At 49.8% G+C, this 22,218-nt stretch overlaps 4 protein-coding genes across 6 annotated transcripts in view; all 4 read right to left on the bottom strand.

Moving 5' to 3' along the window:
* Positions 1–22,218, bottom strand: part of RIPK2 (receptor interacting serine/threonine kinase 2) — a 194,996-nt gene that overhangs the window by 56,005 nt on the left and 116,773 nt on the right. The gene's annotated exons all lie outside the window — the stretch shown is intronic.
* Positions 568–13,249, bottom strand: LOC116742681 (dipeptidase 2-like). The gene is given in 12 exon segments (XM_032610513.1): positions 568–586; positions 1,914–2,110; positions 2,490–2,666; positions 2,787–2,856; positions 3,153–3,280; positions 3,499–3,648; positions 3,953–4,079; positions 4,406–4,485; positions 6,467–6,521; positions 6,743–6,956; positions 9,424–9,673; positions 13,151–13,249. Coding segments are annotated over 12 exon segments (1,566 nt in total).
* Positions 13,593–15,264, bottom strand: LOC116742680 (DPEP2 neighbor protein-like). The gene is given in 3 exon segments (XM_032610512.1): positions 13,593–13,929; positions 13,931–14,063; positions 15,198–15,264. Coding segments are annotated over 3 exon segments (537 nt in total).
* On the bottom strand, positions 19,125–20,808 carry LOC116742679 (DPEP2 neighbor protein-like). Its single transcript, XM_032610511.1, is given in 3 exon segments — positions 19,125–19,465; positions 19,468–19,599; positions 20,742–20,808. Coding segments are annotated over 3 exon segments (540 nt in total).

The raw sequence follows: 22,218 nt of genomic DNA, 5'->3' as shown, positions 1-22,218 counted from the left end.
ATGGGAAGGGGGCAGCTTTTTAATGGGAGGGGGCCAACATAAAATTGCTAAAGAGGAAAACCTTAACAATACCAATGAGATGGGAAAATGAATGGAAGATACTGAGGAAGTGAGAATAGGTATTTATAAACTATGTAGAAAAGCTATCCTTGTATGTAAAGAGAAAAAGTTATTTAGGGGTGTTTTTGCTTTATAGTCTGTGTTTTCTCTGTGAAATAAAAGTTTGATGGGAGGTGATGTCACCTTGAGATAGTGCTCATCAAATATCCTATGTGCTTATTCACATTTTTCATCCTCCTTTGTAGTTAAACTCTTTTCCTTTGATTAGTTGTGGCCAGTGGCAAAGAAGCAGAATAAAGTGTATCACTTCTGAGCTGAGGTCATTAGGAGCCAATGTCCCTCTGGTCTAGTCCTCTGCTAGTGACATTGGAGGTCACATAGTCCAGATGACATGGCTGCAATATGGATCAGGACCATGTGATCTGTAAGGGCTTTACTTAGTAGAGAAATAACTTACTAGTATTTTCCACTGAGATTCCTGTGTTAAACAGATCTCCCTGTGAGAGCTCAGAGAGCATAGCGAAGGCTGAAATGACAAAGACAGAGGGAGAGATGTTGGTAACATATGGAAGGTGCCTGGCAGATAATATATTAAATGGTAAACAAAGCTGCTGGAGTAAGAGAGAGAGTATATTAAGAGATGAGAAGAAAACCAACTGTATGTAGTATCTAGCGCTAAGGAGTGAGTAGAGAAACAACTGAAAAAAAAATAAAAAGAATGATCAGAAAGAAGCTAGGTGGTATGCCAACAGAAATCATAAGGTTGCTATGAAACATAAAGGAAGGTAGTTTTAAAAGAAGCACCATTTAAAGGAGTCAGTTGTTTCCCAAAGGGAAAATCCTATGGGAACTGAAAATAAACCATGTGATTTGATGACTAAACTTTTATGAAAAGAATGGAACCATTTCAGGAAAGTCATGGGAGAAGACGCTGTGTTACAGTGGGGAGAGTAATCAATACATTGTGAGGAAAGGTGCCTTCATTTCCAAGAAATGCCAGTTAACAAGTGAAGAGAGCATTTAAAGGGAAGGGATAATGTAAGAAAATTTTAAAAAGAATTAATTAAGGAAACCTGAATAATTCCTAGACAAAGAGGAAGGTATTAGTGAGAGACTGAAAATCAGAGAAAGCTATCTTAAGATGTTGTTATGGACTGAATTGTGTCCCCACAAAAAATGTATGTTGAAGCCCCTCTCAATTTTACTGTAGAAGATAGGAGATAGGTCCTTCAGGGAGGTAACTGAAGTTAAATGAAGTCATAAGGGTGGGGTAATAATCTGACAGGGACTGATGGTGTCCTTATAAGAAGAGGAATAGATTCCAGAGATCTCTCTCCCTCTGCTCATAGAGGAAAGGCCGTGTGAGGACACCACAAGAAGACAGCCATCAGCAAGCCAGGAAGATTGTTCTCACCACAAACCAATTCTTATGGTATTCAATACCTTAACCTTGGACTTCCACCCTCCAGAACTGTGAGAAAATAAATTTCTTCTGTTTAAGTCATTCAGTCTATAGTGTTTCACTATAACAGCCCAACCAGACTAATACAGACCTTCATGTACACTGCAGTATACAGAATCTAAACAATGATTGTGAGCCAGAGATTACATCTTGAACAGAAGTGTAATGATGCCTGTGGTACTCACAACTTCACGAATTTTGTCAGAAAGATGGGAAAAAAAGTAAAACAACAGTTCTGATAGTGGATATTTTCTTTCTGTTTCTGACATAAAGCAGTGTCTGACAGTCTCCCTGATACCCATCAGTATCGCAGTTTTGATTCTGTGGCTCCAGTTCTACATGGCACCAAGGTGCTGTGTACTGTCCATTATTGGGTTTTTGGGACCTGTACCTATTGCCAACAAGTGGGTCAAACCACTGGGGCTCTTCTGAAGTCCTCTCCAAATTTGGACCCAGCTTCAGCTCCAAATCAGAGTTTTCAGAGAGCCCAGGGTGAGGCTCACCTGCCACAGTAGACACGTTGGCTAACGGGTTGCACTGCAGCACCCACACGGAAAAGGACAGCATCACAATGCCACCGTTCCTCTTCTGCAGGGGCAAACCGGTGGACCGTCAGCTTGGCCCCCAGCACAGCCACCTGCCTGATCACTCTCTCAGCCCCTGTGAGGAAGGTGTTCAGCCCTGGCTTTGAGGTCAGAGTCTTCTCCTCTTTGGATTCGTGTGAATGGAGGAGCCGCAGCCCTGGTCTGGGTGGTGTCTTGGCCCTGGGTTTCCGGGTTTGGAGGAGTATCTTACCACCTAGACCCCCACCTAGGGCTCAAGGGTTCAGGGGCTGTGGACCGTGGGTTTTGGGGGCAGAAGATATTTAACCTGGAATTTGAGGAAACTGAGGGAGAAGAGGCTCAGGTTCAAGGGCTCCTGGTTTGAATTTCTCGCTTTAGGTTTGAGGGCCAGGGCAGTCTCTCACCAGAAGCTGCCGGATATCATCAGGAACATTCCGAGTGTTCTTGCACATACCCCGGGCAGCTGAGTTGGAGAAGATGACAGGTGCCTGTGACACTTCTAGAGCTCGCCGTGCCACAGCATCCAAGACATGGGACAAGTTCACCATCATGCCCAGGCGGTTCATTTCTGCCACTACCTTCTGCAGGGACAGGATGGGGAGAGGGCATCAGGGCTGCATTTACCTTGTGTGCATTTATCTGTAGGGAACAGGCGGGGCTGTACATTCATGTGGGGCAGGGTATGAAACCCGGGTCCTTACCTAGCCAAAGCATGTCAGCCGACTGACATTGCTGTAAAAGGGGTGGATACCTTTTGCTGAGCTCTGCATCCTGCAGGATGCCCAGGAGGCAGTCTGACTGGGGGCTGTGACTTGGCTACAAGAGCCTAGAAATAGGTTCTGTTGAACTGTCTACACCTGCAACTCCCTGGTGCAAGAGGAGGGACCCAAACTGGGCTGTGCCTGGCAGTAGCAGGGCCCTTCTGGTGATTCAGTTTTGTTCTGCAAACCTCCATTCCCCACCCCAGGTTCAGGGCCGGATCCCAGGGGTAAACTTGCTTTGGGCCCCAGCGTGATCTTGGGCAGATCCCTGCCTCACTGGGCCCTCACCATCTGCACCGTGCTCACCAGAGCGTGTTGCAGGTTTGGGTGAGTGTCACGTAGTGCACACCCAGCGCATAGAAGGTGTGCAAGATGGAGAGGCTACTGTCCAGTGAGTGGCCGTCCTCCACACCAGTGAGCAAGCCCACTTCCGGCTATTGTTGAGAGCTGGGGGCAGGTAGGTCAGATGATCATTTTCAGAGGCAGGGGTAGCTTACTGAAGTCCCTCACACCTACCACCACCAGTCTGTTTACCTTTTTTTGTTTGTTTTTTTGGCCGTGCCGCGCAGCATGAGGGCTGTAAGTTCCCCCACCAGGGGATCAAACCCGAGCCCCCTGCAGTGGAAGCGTGGAGTCTTAACCTCTGGATTACCAGGGAAGTCCCCCTTCTATCTTTAACTGAGGTCACAAGCTCCAGCCCTGAATAGGAGGCACACATAAGGCAGATGAGGTGAATTTGCTCCAGGGTGAGGCACACAGCATCCCGTTCGTGGGTCTGGCATGGGACGTAGGCTGACCAGAACTGACGGAAGGCCAAGGCTTAGTTTGGGCTTTGGAACTCCTTGGGCTTCTCATAGCCTCCTCAGCCGGCACAGCACTCAATGTGCCCAGAAGTCACGTGTAAGGTGTTGCTTTTTCTGTGGTACTTGGATGCCCGTCAGGTTGGCTCACTGTGACCCCTGTAGCCCCCAGCATCCATGGCATGGCAATTCCTAGGTCACTATGGTAACTTAGTTCCAATGTGACTAACCTGTGGTCTCTGAGGCCCCCAAAGGGCCCCACATTCCCCAGCAGCCACGGTGGCACCTTGTGTGTCCCTTTGGTACCTGGGCACCCCCGAGGCCATCGTTCAGCCTGTCCAAGCTGGTCTGGCCATGGCTGAAATTGTGCAGATTAACATCCTGTAGCCCGTTGTGGTAAAACTGCCTCAGGACCAGGGGCATCTCGTTGTGGCTGGAGGGAGGTCAAGGCAAATGGGTGGGCTCCTTAGGTCTTGGGATCAGGCAGGACACATTGCCAGGCCTGGGCCAGCCTGGGGGTTCCCCACCTCACACTGTCACACAGACTATACTAGGAGCAGCTGCGGCCTGGGCTGAGGGGTTCCCACCAGGGAGGGGATGACAGAGAAGGGGAAGGGCATCTGTAGATGATGGACAGGACATCCAGGGGTGGTGTGAGGGAGCCTCCCCACTAGCTCTGCATGCTCTGGACCTCCTCCTCTGCCCAGGGCCAGGCTAGGCCCCCACTGGCCCCCAGCAGCCCGCACACACTGCAGCCACCCCTCCACAAGCGGGAAGTCCCGCATCAAGGCCCTCGTGCGCTCCCGCGGACTTGGGGTGCTGGAGGTGCCCGGTGTGGTCTGCACGGGTTACCAGCCATAGCAGCAGACACAGCAGAGGCCGCTGGCTGAGTGCGCGGGGACCTTCGAGGTCCCCGGGCCGCAAGCCGCGCAGGGCCAGGCAGGCGGGCAGAGGCGGGTCTGAGAGGGGCGGACGATGGGGTTCTGCCCGTGGACTCAGGCTACCCAGCGGCGCGGCCTCGTGAAGGGGTAGGGGTGGAGGGGATACAGCATCACAGGACCCTGCGACCTGTGTGCGGAGAGCCGCGATCCGCGAAGCCCGGCAGCCACAGGGCGGCACTGCCCTCCCGCCCCCTGCTCAGAGGCAGCTCCCGCGGGCTAAGCTGGCCTCTGCTGAGAGCCCACTCGCCTCCCATCGCGGGTTCCCTCCGCCCCCGCCCCTCTTCCCACTCTCACTGCTCCGAGGGGGCGCCCTAGGTTGCTCTCCCCATCTCTAACCTTCCTGTCCAAGCTGGGGTGCTTCTCTCAGAGGGCCACCTTCAGCCTGAGGCCTCCCGGGAGCACACCTCGTCCCCATCTGCCTGCAGCCTGCCCCGCCCACCCCGAGGGCTGCGTGCGAGTGTCTCTGTGGCCACAAGTGCTCTAGGCTCCCGGTTTCCCGGTACTGGGCCATGGGGGCTGGTGTGGGGGAAGAGATAGTTTCTGGAAATGGGGGGGTAACGTTGTGAGCTCTGGATTCAGGAAGGGGCCCTCTGTCCCTGACCTTCTCTCTCCACCTACTTGACTCCCCAACCTGCATGACCATTCTCTGGGCACCTGGGAACCAGCACCTGGGAACTATCAGGAACCTCCCCCACTTCTGTCACCCAGCCTCAGGAAAGAGCGCCCTCAGGAGTCACTACACCTCCCCAGGGCCTGAATAGAGGGACTTCTGGGATGTGAACTGAACAACCTTCTGGGAAAAGTCAGCGACCCTTTTACTCAACAGAGCAGGAAGCCAGTCAACAGGCTATTTGAGTGGAAGGAAATGAAGTCATTTCCATGGCAGCAGAGCCCCCACCGCAGCAACCTTCCTCCCAGAGCTGCTGGCTGACCTTCTGGCCAGGATCCCTTCTACCTCAGTGTGGAAGGCCCGGCCTCGTGGAGAGCTATAGGTTCTGAGGAAGACCTGGCACCTGGGTTCTGCTGCTACACTTGCCTTATCTCGTGGCCCTTGTGGCTCTAGCTTTCCCAGAAACCTCAAGGGCTAAGTGCCTGTGCATGCTCAGAGGCCGCATGCCATTCCCCATTTCCAGCCTCAGGCCCTCCCCCAGCTGCCTCCTCTAGGGACCCCATCACACCAGCACACACACACACACACACACTGGGGATGTGCTTTCTCACAGAAGCTCAACCACTGAGATGCTTTAGGGACTGTGCCCAAAGTCCATCATCCCCAGCCTCTCAAGTTTTTGCTCTGATCCCTGGCACCCCCTGGAGCTGTTCCACCTATGGAACCTTTCCCGAGTGGCAGGAGAGCCTAGCGCAGGGGTAGTGACCTAAGTCTGAGCACTGGCGACCCTAGAAATCTGTTACACAAAAACATTTTATTGAGCAGTAAGGGACCCCACTGGGGACAGAAAGGGCTGGCAATAAAGGAGCATGTGAACCTCAGGGAAGGGTGCGTGCTGCTTGATTCTCCATCCTGTTCTTGTTTCAGGTAGCAGGTCTTCCTGGGTCTCTCTATCCTGCCTCCTGACACCCCAGGCAAGAGGCTCTTTGGGAAGCCACAGATTGCTGCTTTCTGTTTCAAAAATCCCAGCTACCCCCTGCTTTGTGGTGGTGGCTGCTGACAAAGGCTCAGGGCAGGAGCACATGTGGTAGACTGCTAAGGCTTCTCTGCACCCTGTCTCTGCTCCTGCATCCTCCTTGGCTCGAACAGTGTAGACTTTTCTTTCTTCAGCTTAAAAAGGGGCCCCTGAGGATTGAGCAGAGGAACGGCAGGTTTTCTTCCAGGCCAGCTTCAGCCCTGGGATGTTCAGGGCAGACTCTCAATACAAACCTCAGTATCTGAGGCTGCTGGCTTATGGCCATTTAGTGTAGAAGGAGGCTCCTGGCTGGGGAAGGCACAGACAAAATGACGCAGGTTCTAATCTGTGGCAGTGGGCAGTTGGGGGGGCAGGGTCACTGCAGGAAGAGGCATTCGCTGGCTTAGGCAGTTAAACCGTTGCACTCTCTTCAGGATGGCTCAACTGCAAGATTCTGAGGGGTCCGCCTCCTGGCACGAAGCTACAATCGCCGGACAGTGGGTCTGGAGAAACGCAGGTCGCAAACCGACCTTTTTGGAGCGTGCTTTCCCTTGGGAGAACGTCTCGTGACTGGCTTCTCTGCTTCCACATTTGCTGGCTTGGCCAAAGGAACATCCCCGTAGAGCCGGTAGCCACCAAATAGGCAGTATGTCTCCCCATGCCGGCAGAACTGCGTTTTTCCACACCCTCGGTAGAGGACATGGTAGTGACCAGGTATAGGAGGAGAAATGGGAGCCACTGCTGCTGCAAAGAAAATCAGAACTGATCAGTCACTTCTGCTGTGCACAGTCTCCCGCCAGAATTTCCCTCTCTCATGTCTCTCCCAGTTTCTGGCTGAAGACCTTTTAATCTGCTTGACGTCCAAAACACAGCCTTGGCGCATCATCTCTATGAGTCCCTAGAGAAGGGACCCTGGCTGCAAGAGCCCTCCCTAGAGCCTAGGGCTGCAGCACATGAGGAAGTCTCCTCACCGTTCCCAGGGAAAACGGTAGAACCCGAAAGTAATTGCGATCGTGATCCTCTCCATCTCTCCCTTCCACAACAGAGAAAACATTTCTTGCAGTCTGTAACTTCTGAGGCTTTCATGGAAATGTCTTTCAAGTTTTGGGAAAAAACAATCTAATATAAATTGGTTAAGAACCCCGCCCACCTTGGCAACCCATCTTGGGCCCCATTTATACTGCCTATTTCAACCACACTGAACTCTAGCTGTCTAATACTTTTATGTCGATTAGAACAAGGCCAAATACTGAGGCAGAGTGATCAGGAGACTCAGAACCAGGTTCTGGATACCAAGTCTAGGCTCACATCAACCCAGCCTCCTGAGACACCATCTCCTCAGCCCTCCAGTCTCATTAGCACTTCATCATCTCCCACCCTTCGTTCTTACGGTCTTCCTATCAATATGGCAACACCCTCTCCCCTAGTACTCAGTAACTCAGTAAGGGATGTGTCTGAGGGGACCGATATAGATGTCTACATGATAGCAGAGTGGTGCCTGGGTTTGAAGGTGCGGTTCAAGAGTGGCCCTGTTCCTCAAACCGCTCCATTTGCAATTTGCCAACAAAAATGCACTTGTCTTTTGTTAAGAGGCCAATCAGGAAAGGGTCTGAATGGAAGCATCCTGTAGCCAAAAGGGTAAGGCTACATTTATAAAGCTCAGAACTGTCCTGCACACTTGTCCAGGGATGACCTTTCACTTGTCCTCAGCAGTGAGAACTGTGCGTCCCTGAAAGCATTCCAGCTCACTGGTATTACTTACATCTGGGAAAATGCTCAGCTGTACGTAGTTGGCAACCCCCACAGGAACATGTGCCAGCCAGGTGAGGTTGTGTGTGTATCATACCTCCTGTAGAGTTGCCCTGTCTGGGTGTACCTGCTGCACTGCCCACCCAGGGAACAGAGCACAGGTTAGAGTACACAGACACTATCCAGTCACACATTCTCACACAGACAGCCAAAACGACTGGTATCTGGTGGAGAACTGGTAGAGAAGTTTCTCTGAGTGCAGCCCGTTTGCACAGTTATGCTGCCATGGAAACTCTGAGCACGCCTGTGAGGGCATCACTACCCAGTGACGTCATATATGGAACCTTTGACTTGAGGGGCAGGCTTGAGGAGGAGGGGCAGTTTTGTGGAGGAGAACAGGGTAGAGGCAAAGGTACTCTGCCTCACCCCTCACCCCTGGGCCTCCCCACCCATGCCCTAGTCTAGTAGACACCCCCCGTGGGGCGTGCCGGTGGGCTGGCACAGCCGCAGGGGCCACAGGAGGGCAAGACAGATCCATATTCTTAGTTTGGCTTGAGAGGCAAGATTAACGTAAGAGACAGCTAGGTTGTATGGCACTGACCCTAAGAGGCAGAGAGTTGTGTGGCCTGGGGAATCAGGGAAGGCTCCTTGGCAGTCGGCCTGAGGGACAAGTGAGATTAGGACCCATGCGGAAGAGAGGGAAGACATTCCAGTTTGGAAGAATAAAGGAAACGACACTCTTCTCCACCTTGTCGTGCCCCAAATATAAATTCATAGCACCCTCACATTTTTACAACTGAGGACTTAAAAACACCAAGAGGTTAAGGAGCCTACCCAGTGTTACACAGGTAATGGAGAGGTGTTCAGCTCAATGGTTAGGTGCATGTTGGGGCTCCAGATTTACAGCTAATAGGAATGTGAGGACAAGCTCATGCCAATTGAAATATTTCCAAGCGACACTGAGAGAGATGTTAAAGGTGCAAAAGGAGGGTGCTGAATGACCTCACAAAGTGGAAATGGTGGGCCCATTTTAACATGAAATTGAAAACAAATTCATGACAAAAGGACATAATAGAAAATGACAACATAATCATTACACTCCCCTCTCCCCTAGAAGTAAAAATCATTAGAATCCTCTTTCTCTCCACCATGAAAGAATGAGATAAAGACTCAGCAGCAGCTCCCATGAAAAACATGGTCAACAGTGTGAAGAGGTGTTTCTAAGACGATTTGGTCCGACTCAGAGAAGGAAAGAGAGAACTCTGCCGTTATCCTGATCAGGCCCACAGTAAGGAACATTTGGGGCAGCCTTTGATAGTGTGGCAATGAGAGACAACCTTCTTTAGGAGGGAACTCCCTTTTGACGACCTTGAAAAAGCAAAGATGGGACATTCGTTCACTGGGGCTGTTGCAGAAGGGATGTGACCAAAGGTTGGGCCACCCTGCTTTAGAATCAAAGCACCTTGTATTCCTGAGTTGCTTGAATGCTGCAATCGCTGGATTTTGCTTCTGGAGCAACCCAGGTCTTTGTCCGACTTTTCCGGAGTGTGTTTTCTCTTGGGAAAACGCGTGCAGACTAGCGTCTCTGCTTCCACCTTTGCTGGCTTGGCGAAAGAAGCATCCCCGTAGGCCCAGTAGCCACCAACTAGGCAGTGTGTCTCCCCATGGCAGCCGAACTGCGTTTTTCCACACCCTCGGTAGAGGACATGGTACTGACCAGGTATAGGACGAGAAACGGGAGCCACTGCTGCTGCAAAGAAAATCAGAACTGATCAGTCACTTCTGCTGTGCACAGTCTCCTGCCAGAACTTCCCTCCCTCATGTCTCTCCCAGTTCTAACTGAAGACCTTTAATCTACTTGACGTCAAAAACACAGCCTTGGCCCATCACCTCTATGAGTCCCTAAGGAAGGGACAGTGGCTGCAAAAGCCCTCCCTAGAGCCTACGGCTGCAGCGGATGAGGAAGTCTCTTCACCGTTTCCAGGGAAAACAGTAGAGCCCGAAAGTAATTGCAATCGTGATCCTCTCCATCTCTGCCTTCCACAACAGAGAAAACATTTCTTACAGTCTGCCACTTCTGAGGCTTTCATGGAAATGTCTTCCAAGTTTTGAAAATAATAATCTAATATAAATTGGTTAAGAGCCCCACCCACCTTGGCAACTCCTCTTGGGCCCCACTTATCCTGCCTCTTTCAACCGCACTGAAATCCAGCCCTCTGATACTTTTATGTGGATTAGAACAAGGCCAAATCCTGAGGCAGAATGATCAGGAGACTCAGAACCGAGTTCTGGGTACCAAGTCTAGGCTCACATCAACCCAGCCTACTGGAACACCATCTCCTCAGCCCTCCAGTCTCATTAGTCCTTCATCAACCCCCCTTCGTTGGTCTGCTCTTCCCATCAATATGGCACCACCCTCTCCCCTAGTACTCAGCAACTCAGTATGGGATGTGTCTGAGGGGACCGATATAGACGCCTAGATGACAGCACAGACGTGCCTGCATTGGCAGGTGCGGCTCAAGAGTGGCCCTAACACCATACACAAAAATAAGCTCAAAATGGATTAAAGACCTAAATGTAAGGCCAGAAACTATCAAACTCTTAGAGGAAAACATAGGAAGAACACTCTATGACATAAATCACAGCAAGATCCTTTCTGACCCACCTCCTAGAGTAATAGAAATAAAAACAAAAATAAACAAATGGGACCTAATGAAACTTCAAAGCTTTTGCACAGCAAAGGAAACCATAATCAAGACCAAAAGACAACCCTCAGAATGGGAGAAAACATTTGCAAATGAAGCAACTGACAAAGGATTAATCTCCAAAATTTACAAGCAGCTCATGCAGCTCAATAACAAAAAAAAAAACAACCCCATCCAAAAATGGGCAGAAGACCTAAATAGACATTTCTCCAAAGACGATATACAGAATGCCAACAACACATGAAACAATGCTCAACATCATTAATCATTAGAGAAATGCAAGTCAAAACTACAATGAGATATCATCTCACACCAGTCAGAATGGCCATCATCAAAAAATCTAGAAACAATAAATGCTGGAGAGGGTGTGGAGAAAAGGGGACACTCATGCACTGCTGGTGGGAATGTGAATTGGTTCAGCCACTATGGAGAACAGTATGGAGGTTCCTTAAAAAACTACAAATAGAATTACCATATGACCCAGCAATCCCACTACTGGGCATATACCCTGAGAAAACCAAAATTCAAAAAGAGTCATGGGGGCTTCCCTGGTGGCGCAGTGGTTGAGAGTCCACCTGCCAATGCAGGGGACACGGGTTCGTGCCCCGGTCTGGGAAGATCCCACATGACGCGGAGCACCTGGGCCCGTGAGCCATGGCCACTGGGCCTGCGCGTCTGGAGCCTGTGCACCGCAATGGGAGAGGCCACAGCAGTGAGAGGCCCGCATACCACAAAAAAAAAAAAAAAAAAAAAAGAGTCATGTACCAAAATGTTCATTGCAGCTCTATTTACAATAGCCCAGAGATGGAAACAACCTAAGCGCCCATCATCGGATGAATGGATAAAGAAGATGTGGCACATATACACAATGGAATATTACTCAGCCTTAAAAAGAAATGAAATTGAGCTATTTGTAATGAGATGGATAGACCTAGAGTCTGTCCTACAGAGTGAAGTAAGTCAGAAAGAAAAAGACAAATACCGTATGCTAACACATATATATGGAATTTAAGGGGAAAAAAATGTCATGAAGAACCTACGGGTAAGACAGGAATAAAGACGCAGACCTACTGGAGAACGGACTTGAGGATATGGGGAGGGGGAAGGGTGAGTTTTGACAGGGCGAGAGAGAGTCATGGACATATACACACTAACAAACGTAGTAAGGTAGATAGCTAGGGGTAAGCAGCCGCAAGGCACAGGGATATTAGCTCGGTGCTTTGTGACAGCCTGGAGGGGTGGGATGGGGAGAGTGGGAGGGAGGGAGACGCAAGAGGGAAGACATATGGGAACATATGTATATGTATAGCTGATTCACTTTGCTATAAAGCAGAAACTAACACACCATTGTAAAGCAATTATACCCCAATAAAGATGTTTAAAAAAAAAAAAAAAAGAGTGGCCCTCTTCCTTAAACTGCTCCTCTTACCATTTTCTAACAAAGATGCACTTGTCTTTTGCTAAGTGGCCAATCAAGAAAGGGTTTGAATGGAAGCATGCTGTAGTCCAAATGGGAAGGCTACAATTATAAAAATCAGAAACTTCCTGCACACTTGTCCTGGGATGACCTTTCACTTCTCCTCAGCAGTGAGCACTGTGGGTCTCTGAAGGTGTCCCTGGTCACTGCTATTACTTACAGCTGGGAAACGGCTTTGGTATATGTGGTGGGCAAGCCCCACAGGAAAATATGGCAGCCAGGGTAGGTTGTGTGTACACCATGCCTCTTGTACAGATGGCCGGACTCGGTGTACCTGTTGCACTGCCTCCCAGGGAACAGAGGACAGGTTTGAGTGAATATAGGAGGTATGGTCAGACATTCTCTCTCAGACAACCAAAGAGATTTGTATCTGGTGGAGAACTTTCTCCAAGGAAAGAAGTTCCCTCCAGCATAGGGAAGTTTCTCTGAGGGCAGCAAGTGTGCATAGTTACTCTGCCAAGGAAACTGTGAGAAGGCCTGTGAGGGCATCACTATCCAGGGAGGTCATATGAGGAAACTGTGACTTGAGGGGCAGGCTTCAGGAGGAGGGGCAGTCTTGTGGAGGAGAGAAGGGTGGAGGCAGAGGTACTCTGCCTGCCCCCTCACCAGTGGACCTTCCCACCCAGGCCCTAGTCTAGTAGACAGGCCACGTCGGGCATGCCGGTGGGCTGGCCCAGCCCCAGGGGCCCCAGGAGTGCAAGAGAGACCCACATTCTGAGATTGGCTTGAGAGGCAAGATTAACGTAAGGGACAGCTTGCTTGTATGGCACTGACCCTAAGAGACAGAGCTTTGTGTGGACTGGGGAATCAGGGAAGGCTCCTTGGCAGTGGGCCTGAAGGACATGAGAGATTTGGACCCACGGGGAAGAGACGGAAGACATTCCAGTTTGGAAGAATAAAACCAAAGACACACTTCTCGACCTTGTCCTGTGCCAAATATAAATTCGTAGCATCCGCACATTTTTATAACTGAGCACTTAAAAAATACAAGAGGTCAAGGGGCCTACCCTGTGTAACACGGGTGTTGGAGAGGTGTTCCGCTCCATGGTTAGGTTCACGACGGGGCTCCCGATATACACTTGATAGGACTGTGATGACAAGCTCATGCCATTTCAAACATGTCCAAGTGATAATGAGAGAGCTGTTAAAGGTGCAAAATGGGGTTGATGAATCACCACACAAAGAGGGAATGGTGGGCCCATTTTAACATGAAATTGAAGACAAATTCATGGAAAAAAGACATAATACAAAATGACAACATGATCATTACACACCCCTCTCCACTAAAACTAAAGATCATTAGAATCCTCTGTCTCTACACCATGATATGATGAGATAAACGCTCAGCTCCGACCCCGTGAAAAACCTGGTCAAGAGTGTGAAGAGGTGTTACTAAGACGATTTGGTCCAACTCAGAGAAGGAAAGAGACAACTCTGCCCTTAGCCTGATCAGACCCACAGGAAGTAACCACATTTGGGGCAGCCTTTCACAGTGTGGCAATGAGAGAGGACCTTCTTTAGCAGGGGACTCCCTGTTGCCGATCTTGAAAAAGCAAAGATGGGACACTCGTTCACTGGGGCTGTTGCAGAGGGGATGTGACCAGAGGTTGGGCCACCGTGCTTTAGAATCAAAGCACCTTGTATTCCTGAGCTGCTTGAATGCTGCAATCGCTGGATTTTGGTTCTGGAGCAACCCAGGTCTTTGTCCGACTTTTCCGGATTGTGCTTTCTCTTGGGACAACGTCTGGAGGCTGGCGTCTCTGCTTCCACCTTTGCTTTGCGAAATTACATCCCCGTAGGCCCGGTAGCCACCAACGAGGCAGTATGTCTCCCCATGCCAGCCCAACTGCGTTACTCCACACCCGCGGTACAGGACATGGTAGTGACCAGGTGTAGGACGAGAAAAGGGAGCCACTGCTGCTGCAAAGAAAATCAGAACTGATCAGTCACTTCTGCTGTGCACAGTCTCCCGCCAGAATTTCCCTCTCTCACGTCTCTCCCAGTTTCTGGCTGAATGCCTTTTAATCTGCTTGACGTCCAAAACACAGCCTTGGCGCATCATCTCTATGAGTCCCTAGAGAAGGGACCCTGGCTGCAAAAGCTCTCCCTAGAGCCCAGGGCTGCAGCGCATGAGGAAGTCTCCTCACCGTCCCCAGGGAAAACGGTAGAACCCGAAAGTAATTGCAATCGTGATCCTCTCCATCTCTCCCTTCCACAACAGAGAAAACATTGCTTGCAGTCTGTCACTTCTGAGGCTTTCATGGAAATGTCTTTCAAGTTTTGGAAAAAAATAATCTAATATAAATTGGTTAAGAACACCGCCCACCTTGGCAACCCCTATTGGGCCTATTTATACTGCCTATTTCAAGCACACTGAACTCTAGCTGTCTAATACTTCTATGTCGATTAGAACAAGGCCAAATACTGAGGCAGAGATCAGGAGACTCAGAACCGGGTTCTGAGTACCAAGTCTAGGCTCACATCAACCCAGCCTCCTGGGACACCATCTCCTCAGCCCTCCAGTCTCATTAGCACTTCATCATCCCCTACCCTTCGTTCTTACGGTCTTCCCATCAATATGGCAACAGCCTCTCCCCTAGTACTCAGCAACTCAGTAAGGGATGTGTCTGAGGGGACTGATACTGATGTCTACATGATAGCAGATTTGTGCCTGGGTTTGAAGGTGCGGTTCAAGAGTGGCCCTGTTCCTCAAACCGCTCCATTTGCAATTTGCCAACAAAAATGCACGTGTCTAGTCTTTTGTTAAGAGGCCAATCAGGAAAGGGTCTGAATGGAAGCATCCTGTAGCCAAAAGGGTAAGGCTACATTTATAAAGCTCAGAACCATCCAGCACACTTGTCCAGGGATGACCTTTCACTTGTCCTCAGCAGTGAGAACTGTGCGTCCCTGAAAGTGTCCCAGCTCACTGGTATTACTTACATCTGGGAAAATGCTCAGCTGTACGTAGTTGGCAACCCCCACAGGAACATGTGCCAGCCAGGTGAGGTTGTGTGTGTATCATACCTCCTGTAGAGTTGCCCTGTCTGGGTGTACCTGCTGCACTGCCCACCCAGGGAACAGAGCACAGGTTAGAGTACACAGACACTACCCGGTCACACATTCTCACACAGACAGCCAAAACGATTGGTATCTGGTGGAGAACTGGTAGAGAAGTTTCTCTGAGTGCAGCCCGTTTGCACAGTTATGCTGCCATGAAAACTCTGAGAACGCCTGTGAGGGCATCACTACCCAGTGACGTCATATATGGAACCTTTGACTTGAGGGGCAGGCTTGAGGAGGAGGGGCAGTTTTGTGGAGGAGAACAGGGTAGAGGCAAAGGTACTCTGCCTCGCCCCTCACCCCTGGGCCTCCCCACCCATGCCTTAGTCTAGTAGACACACCACGTGGGGCATGCCGGTGGGCTGGCACAGCCGCACGGGCCACAGGAGGGCAAGAGAGACCCATATTCTGAGTTTGGCTGAGAGGCAAGATTAACATAAGAGACAGCTAGGTTGTATGGCACTGACCCTAAGAGGCAGAGAGTTGTGTGGCCTGGGGAATCAGGGAAGGCTCCTTGGCAGTCGGCCTGAAGGACAAGTGAGATTTGGACCCATTCGGAAGAGAGGAAAGACATTCCAGTTTGGAAGAATAAAGGAAAAGACACACTCTTCTCCACCTTGTCGTGCCCCAAATATAAATTCATAGCACCCTCACATTTTTACAACTGAGGACTTAAAAACACCAAGAGGTTAAGGGGCCTACCCAGTGTTACACAGGTAGTGGAGAGGTGTTCAGCTCAATGGTTAGGTTCACGTCGGGGCTCCAGACTTACAGGTAATAGGAATGTGAGGACAAGCTCATGCCAATTAAAATATTTCCAAGCGACACTGAGAGAGATATTAAAGGTGCAAAAGGTGGGTATTGAATGACCTCACAAAGTGGAAATGGTGGGCCCATTTTAACATGAAATTGAAAACAAATTCATGACAAAAGTGCGTAATAGAAAATGACAACATAATCATTACACTCCCTTCTCCCCTAGAAGTAAAAATCATTAGAATCCTCTTTCTATCCACCATGAAAGGATGAGATAAAGTCTCAGCAACAACTCCCATGAAAAACATGCTCAACAGTGTGAAGAGGTGTTTCTAAGATGATTTGGTCCGACTCAGAGAAAGAAAGAGATAACTCTGCCGTTATCCTGATCAGGCCCACAGTAAGGAGCATTTGGGGCAGCCTTTGATAGTGTGGCAATGAGAGACAACCTTCTTTAGGAGGGAACTCCCTTTTGACGACCTTGAAAAAGCAAAGATGGGACATTCGTTCACTGGGGCTGTTGCAGAAGGGATGTGACCAAAGTTTGGGCCACCCTGCTTTAGTATCAAAGCACCTTGTATTCCTGAGCTGCTTGAGGGCTGCAATCGCTGGATTTTGGTTCTGGAGCAACCCAGGTCTTTGTCCGACTTTTCCGGAGTATGTTTTCTCTTGGGACAACGTGTGGAGACTGGCGTCTCTGCTTCCACCTTTGCTGGCCTGGCGAAAGGAGCATCCCCGTAGGCCCGGTAGCCACCAACTAGGCACTGTGTCTCCCCATGCCAGCCGAAGTGCGTTTTTCCACACCCTCGGTAGAGGACATGGTACTGACCAGGTATAGGACGAGCAACGGGAGCCACTGCTGCTGCAAAGAAAATCAGAACTGATCAGTCACTTCTGCTGTGCACAGTCTCCTGCCAGAACTTCCCTCTCTCATGTCTCTCCCAGTTTCTATCTGAAGACATTTAATCTACTTGATGTCCAAAACACAGCCTTGGCCCATCACCTCTATGAGTCCCTAAGGAAGGGACAGTGGCTGCAAAAGCCCTCCCTAGAGCCTACGGCTGCAGCGGATGAGGAAGTCTCTTCGCCGTTTCCAGGGAAAACCGCAGAGCCCAAAAGTAATTGCAATCGTGATCCTCTCCATCTCTGCCTTCCACAACAGAGAAAACATTTCTTGCAGTCCGCCACTTCTGAGGCTTTCATGGAAATGTCTTTCAAATTTTGAAAAAAATAATCTAATATAAATTGGTTAAGAGCCCAGCCCACCTTGGCAACCCCTCTTGGGCTCCACTTATCCTGCCTCTTTCAACCCCACTGAAATCAAGCACTGTGATACTTTTATATGGATTAGAACAAGGCCAAATCCTGAGGCAGAATGATCAGGAGACTCAGAACCGAGTTCTGGGTACCAAGCCTAGGCTCACATCAACCCAGCCTCCTGGAACACCATCTCCTCAGCCCTCCAGTCTAATTACTCCTTCATCAAACCCCCTTCGTTGTTCTGCTCTTCCCATCAATATGGCACCACCCTCTCCCCTAGTACTCAGCAACTCAGTATGGGATGTGTCTGAGGGGACCGATATAGACGCCTAGATAGACAGCACAGACGTGCCTGCATTGGCAGGTGCCGTTCTAGAGTGGCCCTCTTCCTCAAACTGCTCTTCTTACCATTTTCTAACAAAGATGCACTTGTCTTTTGCTAAGTGGCCAATCAAGAAAGGGTTTGAATGGAAGCATGCTGTAGTCCAAATGGGAAGGCTACAATTATAAAAATCAGAAACTTCCTGCACACTTGTCCTGGGATGACCTTTCACTTCTCCTCAGCAGTGAGCACTGTGGGTCTCTGAAGGTGTCCCTGGTCACTGCTATTACTTACAGCTGGGAAACGGCTTTGGTATATGTAGTGGGCAAGCCCCACAGGAAAATATGGCAGCCAGGGTAGGTTGTGTGTACACCATGCCTCTTGTACAGATGGCCGGACTCGGTGTACCTGTTGCACTGCCTCCCAGGGAACAGAGGACAGGTTTGAGTGAATATAGGAGGTATGGTCAGACATTCTCTCTCAGACAACCAAAGAGATTTGTATCTGGTGGAGAACTTTCTCCAAGGAAAGAAGTTCCCTCCAGCATAGGGAAGTTTCTCTGAGGGCAGCAAGTGTGCATAGTTACTCTGCCAAGGAAACTGTGAGAAGGCCTGTGAGGGCATCACTATCCAGGGAGGTCATATGAGGAAACTGTGACTTGAGGGGCAGGCTTCAGGAGGAGGGGCAGTCTTGTGGAGGAGAGAAGGGTGGAGGCAGAGGTACTCTGCCTGCCCCCTCACCAGTGGACCTTCCCACCCATGCCCTAGTCTAGTAGGCAGCCCATGTCGGGCATGCCAGTGGGCTGGCCCAGCCCCAGGGGCCCCAGGAGTGCAAGAGAGACCCACATTCTGAGATTGGCTTGAGAGGCAAGATTAACGTAAGAGACAGCTTGCTTGTATGGCACTGACCCTAAGAGACAGAGCTTTGTGTGGACTGGGGAACCAGGGAAGGCTCCTTGGCAGTGGGCCTGAAGGACATGTGAGATTTGGACCCACGGGGAAGAGACGGAAGACATTCCAGTTTGGAAGAATAAAACCAAAGACACACTTCTCGACCTTGTCCTGTGCCAAATATAAATTCGTAGCATCCGCACATTTTTATAACTGAGCACTTAAAAAATACAAGAGGTTAAGGGGCCTACCCTGTGTAACACGAGTGTTGGAGAGGTGTTCCGCTCCATGGTTAGGTTCACGACGGGGTTCCCGATATACACTTGATAGGACTGTGATGACACGCTCATGCCATTTCAAACATGTCCAAGTGATAATGAGAGAACTGTTAAAGGTGCAAAATGGGGTTGATGAATCACCACACAAAGAGGGAATGGTGGGCCCATTTTAACATGAAATTGAAGACAAATTCATGGAAAAAAGACATAATACAAAATGACAACATGATCATTACACACCCCTCTCCCCTAAAACTAAAGATCATTAGAAACCTCTGTCTCTACACCATGATATGATGAGATAAACGCTCAGCTCCGACCCCGTGAAAAACCTGGTCAAGAGTGTGAAGAGGTGTTACTAAGACGATTTGGTCTGACTCAGAGAAGGAAAGAGACAACTCTGCCCTTAGCCTGATCAGACCCACAGGAAGGAATCACATTTGGGGCAGCCTTTGATAGTGTGGCAATGAGAGACGACCTTCTTTAGGATGGAACTCCCTTTTGCCGACCTTGAAAAAGCAAAGATGGGACATTCATTCACTGGGGCTGTTGCAGAAGGGATGTGACCAAAGGTTGGGCCACCCTGCTTTAGAATCAAAGCACCTTGTATTCCTGAGCTGCTTGAATGCTGCAATCGCTGGATTTTGGTTCTGGAGCAACCCAGGTCTTTGTCCGACTTTTCCGGATTGTGCTTTCTCTTGGGACAACGTCTGGAGGCTGGCGTCTCTGCTTCCACCTTTGCTGGCTTGGCGAAATAACATCCCCGTAGGCCCGGTAGCCACCAACGAGGCAGTATGTCTCCCCATGCCAGCCCAACTGCGTTACTCCACACCCGCGGTACAGGACATGGTAGTGACCCGGTGTAGGACGAGAAAAGGGAGCCACTGCTGCTGCAAAGAAAATCAGAACTGATCAGTCACTTCTGCTGTGCACAGTCTCCCGCCAGAATTTCCCTCTCTCACGTCTCTCCCAGTTTCTGGCTGAACGCCTTTTAATCTGCTTGACGTCCAAAACACAGCCTTGGCGCATCATCTCTATGAGTCCCTAGAGAAGGGACCCTGGCTGCAAAAGCCCTCCCTAGAGCCCAGGGCTGCAGCGCATGAGGAAGTCTCCTCACCGTCCCCAGGGAAAACGGTAGAACCCGAAAGTAATTGCAATCGTGATCCTCTCCATCTCTCCCTTCCACAACAGAGAAAACATTGCTTGCAGTCTGTCACTTCTGAGGCTTTCATGGAAATGTCTTTCACGTTTTGGAAAAAAAATAATCTAATATAAATTGGTTAAGAACCCCGCCCACCTTGGCAACCCATCTTGGGCCCCATTTATACTGCCTATTTCAACCACACTGAACTCTAGCTGTCTAATACTTTTATGTCGATTAGAACAAGGCCAAATACTGAGGCAGAGAGATCAGGAGACTCAGAACCGGGTCCCGGGTACCAAGCCTACGCTCACATCAACCCAACCTCCTGGGACACCATCTCCTCAGCCCTCCAGTCTCATTAGCACTTCATCACCCCCACACACACCCCGCCTTCGTTCTTACGGTCTTCCCATCAATATGGCAACACCCTCTCCCCTAGTACTCAGCAACTTAGTAAGGGATGTGTCTGAGGGGACCGATATAGATGTCTACATGATAGCACAGTGGTGCCTGGGTTTAAAGGTGCAGTTCAAGAGTGGCCCTGTTCCTCAAACCACTCCATTTGTAATTTGCCAACAAAAATGCACTTGTCTTTTGTTAAGAGGCCAATCAGGAAAGGGTCTGAATGGAAGCATCCTATAGCCCAAAGGGTAAGGCTACATTTATAAAGCTCAGAACTGTCCTGCACACTTGTCCAGGGATGACCTTTCACTTGTCCTCAGCAGTGAGAACTGTGCGTCCCTGAAAGCGTTCCTGCTCACTGGTATTACTTACATCTGGGAAAATGCTCAGCTGTACGTAGTTGGCAACCCCCACAGGAACATGTGCCAGCCAGGTGAGGTTGTGTGTGTATCATACCTCCTGTAGAGTTGCCCTGTCTGGGTGTACCTGTTGCACTGCCCACCCAGGGAACAGAGCACAGGTTAGAGTACACATACACTATCCGGTCACACATTCTCACACAGACAGCCAAAACGATTGGTATCTGGTGGAGAACTGGTAGAGAAGTTTCTCTGAGTGCAGCCCGTTTGCACAGTTATGCTGCCATGGAAACTCTGAGAACGCCTGTGAGGGCATCACTACTCAGTGACGTCATATATGGAACTTTTGACTTGAGGGGCAGGCTTGAGGAGGAGGGGCAGTTTTGTGGAGGAGAACAGGGTAGAGGCAAAGGTACTCTGCCTCGCCTCTCAAACCTTGGCCTCCCCACCCATGCCCTAGTCTAGTAGACCACCAAGTGGCACGTGCCGGTGGGCTCGCACAGCTGCAGGGGCCACAAGAGGGGCAAGAGAAACCCATATTCTGAGTTTGGCTTGAGAGACAAGATTAACGTAAGAGACAGCTAGGTTGTATGGCACTGACCCTAAGAGGCTGAGATTTGTGAGGCCTAGGGAATCAGGGAAGGCTCCTTGGCAGTCGGCCTGAAGGACAAGTGAGATTTGGAGCCATGCGGAAGAGAGGGAAGACATTCCAGTTTGGAAGAATAAAGGAAAAGACACACTCTTCTCCACCTTGTCGTGCCCCAAATATAAATTCATAGCACCCTCACATTTTTACAACTGAGGACTTAGAAACACCAAGAGGTTAAGGGGCCTACCCAGCGTTACACAGGTAGTAGAGAGGTGTTCTGCTCAATGGTTAGGTTCATGTCCGGGCTCCAGATTTACAGCTAATAGGAATGTGAGGACAATCTCACGCCAATTCAAATATTTCCAAGTGATAATGAGAGAGATGTTAAAGGTGCAAAAGGAGGGTGCTGAATGACCTCACAAAGTGGAAATGGTGGGCCCATTTTAACATGAAATTGAAAACAAATTCATGACAAAAGTGCGTAATAGAAAATGACAACATAATCATTACACTCCCCTCTCCCCTAGAAGTAAAAAGCATTAGAATCCTCTTTCTCTCCACCATGAAAGCATGAGATAAAGACTCAGCAGCAGCTCCCATGAAAAACATGGTCAACAGTGTGACAAGGTGTTTCTAAGATGATTTGGTCCGACTCAGAGAAGGAAATAGACAACTCTGCCCTTAGCCTGATCAAGCCTACGGGAAGGAACATTTGCGGCAGGCTTTGATAGTGTGGCAATGAGAGACAACCTTCTTTAGGAGGGGACTCCCTGTTGCCGACCTCAAAAAAGCAAAGATGGGACATTCGTCTACTGGGGCTGTTGCAGAGGCGATGTGCCCGGGAGGTAGAGACTGCTTCGACTACCATTTTAGAGGTTGGGCCACCCTGGTTGAAAACCACAGCACCTTCTATTCCTAAACTGCTTGAACCAGCGGGTGCACGTTAGGACACACGAAGTCAGGCCCCATTGGAGCCGACTGCCTTTGGGAGTGGTAGAATGTAAAATGTGAAGGG

This window comes from Phocoena sinus, chromosome 17 (genome assembly GCF_008692025.1).
Source record: "Phocoena sinus isolate mPhoSin1 chromosome 17, mPhoSin1.pri, whole genome shotgun sequence".
In the NCBI taxonomy this organism is placed as follows: domain Eukaryota; kingdom Metazoa; phylum Chordata; class Mammalia; order Artiodactyla; family Phocoenidae; genus Phocoena; species Phocoena sinus.
This window is presented reverse-complemented; position numbering and strand designations above follow the sequence as displayed.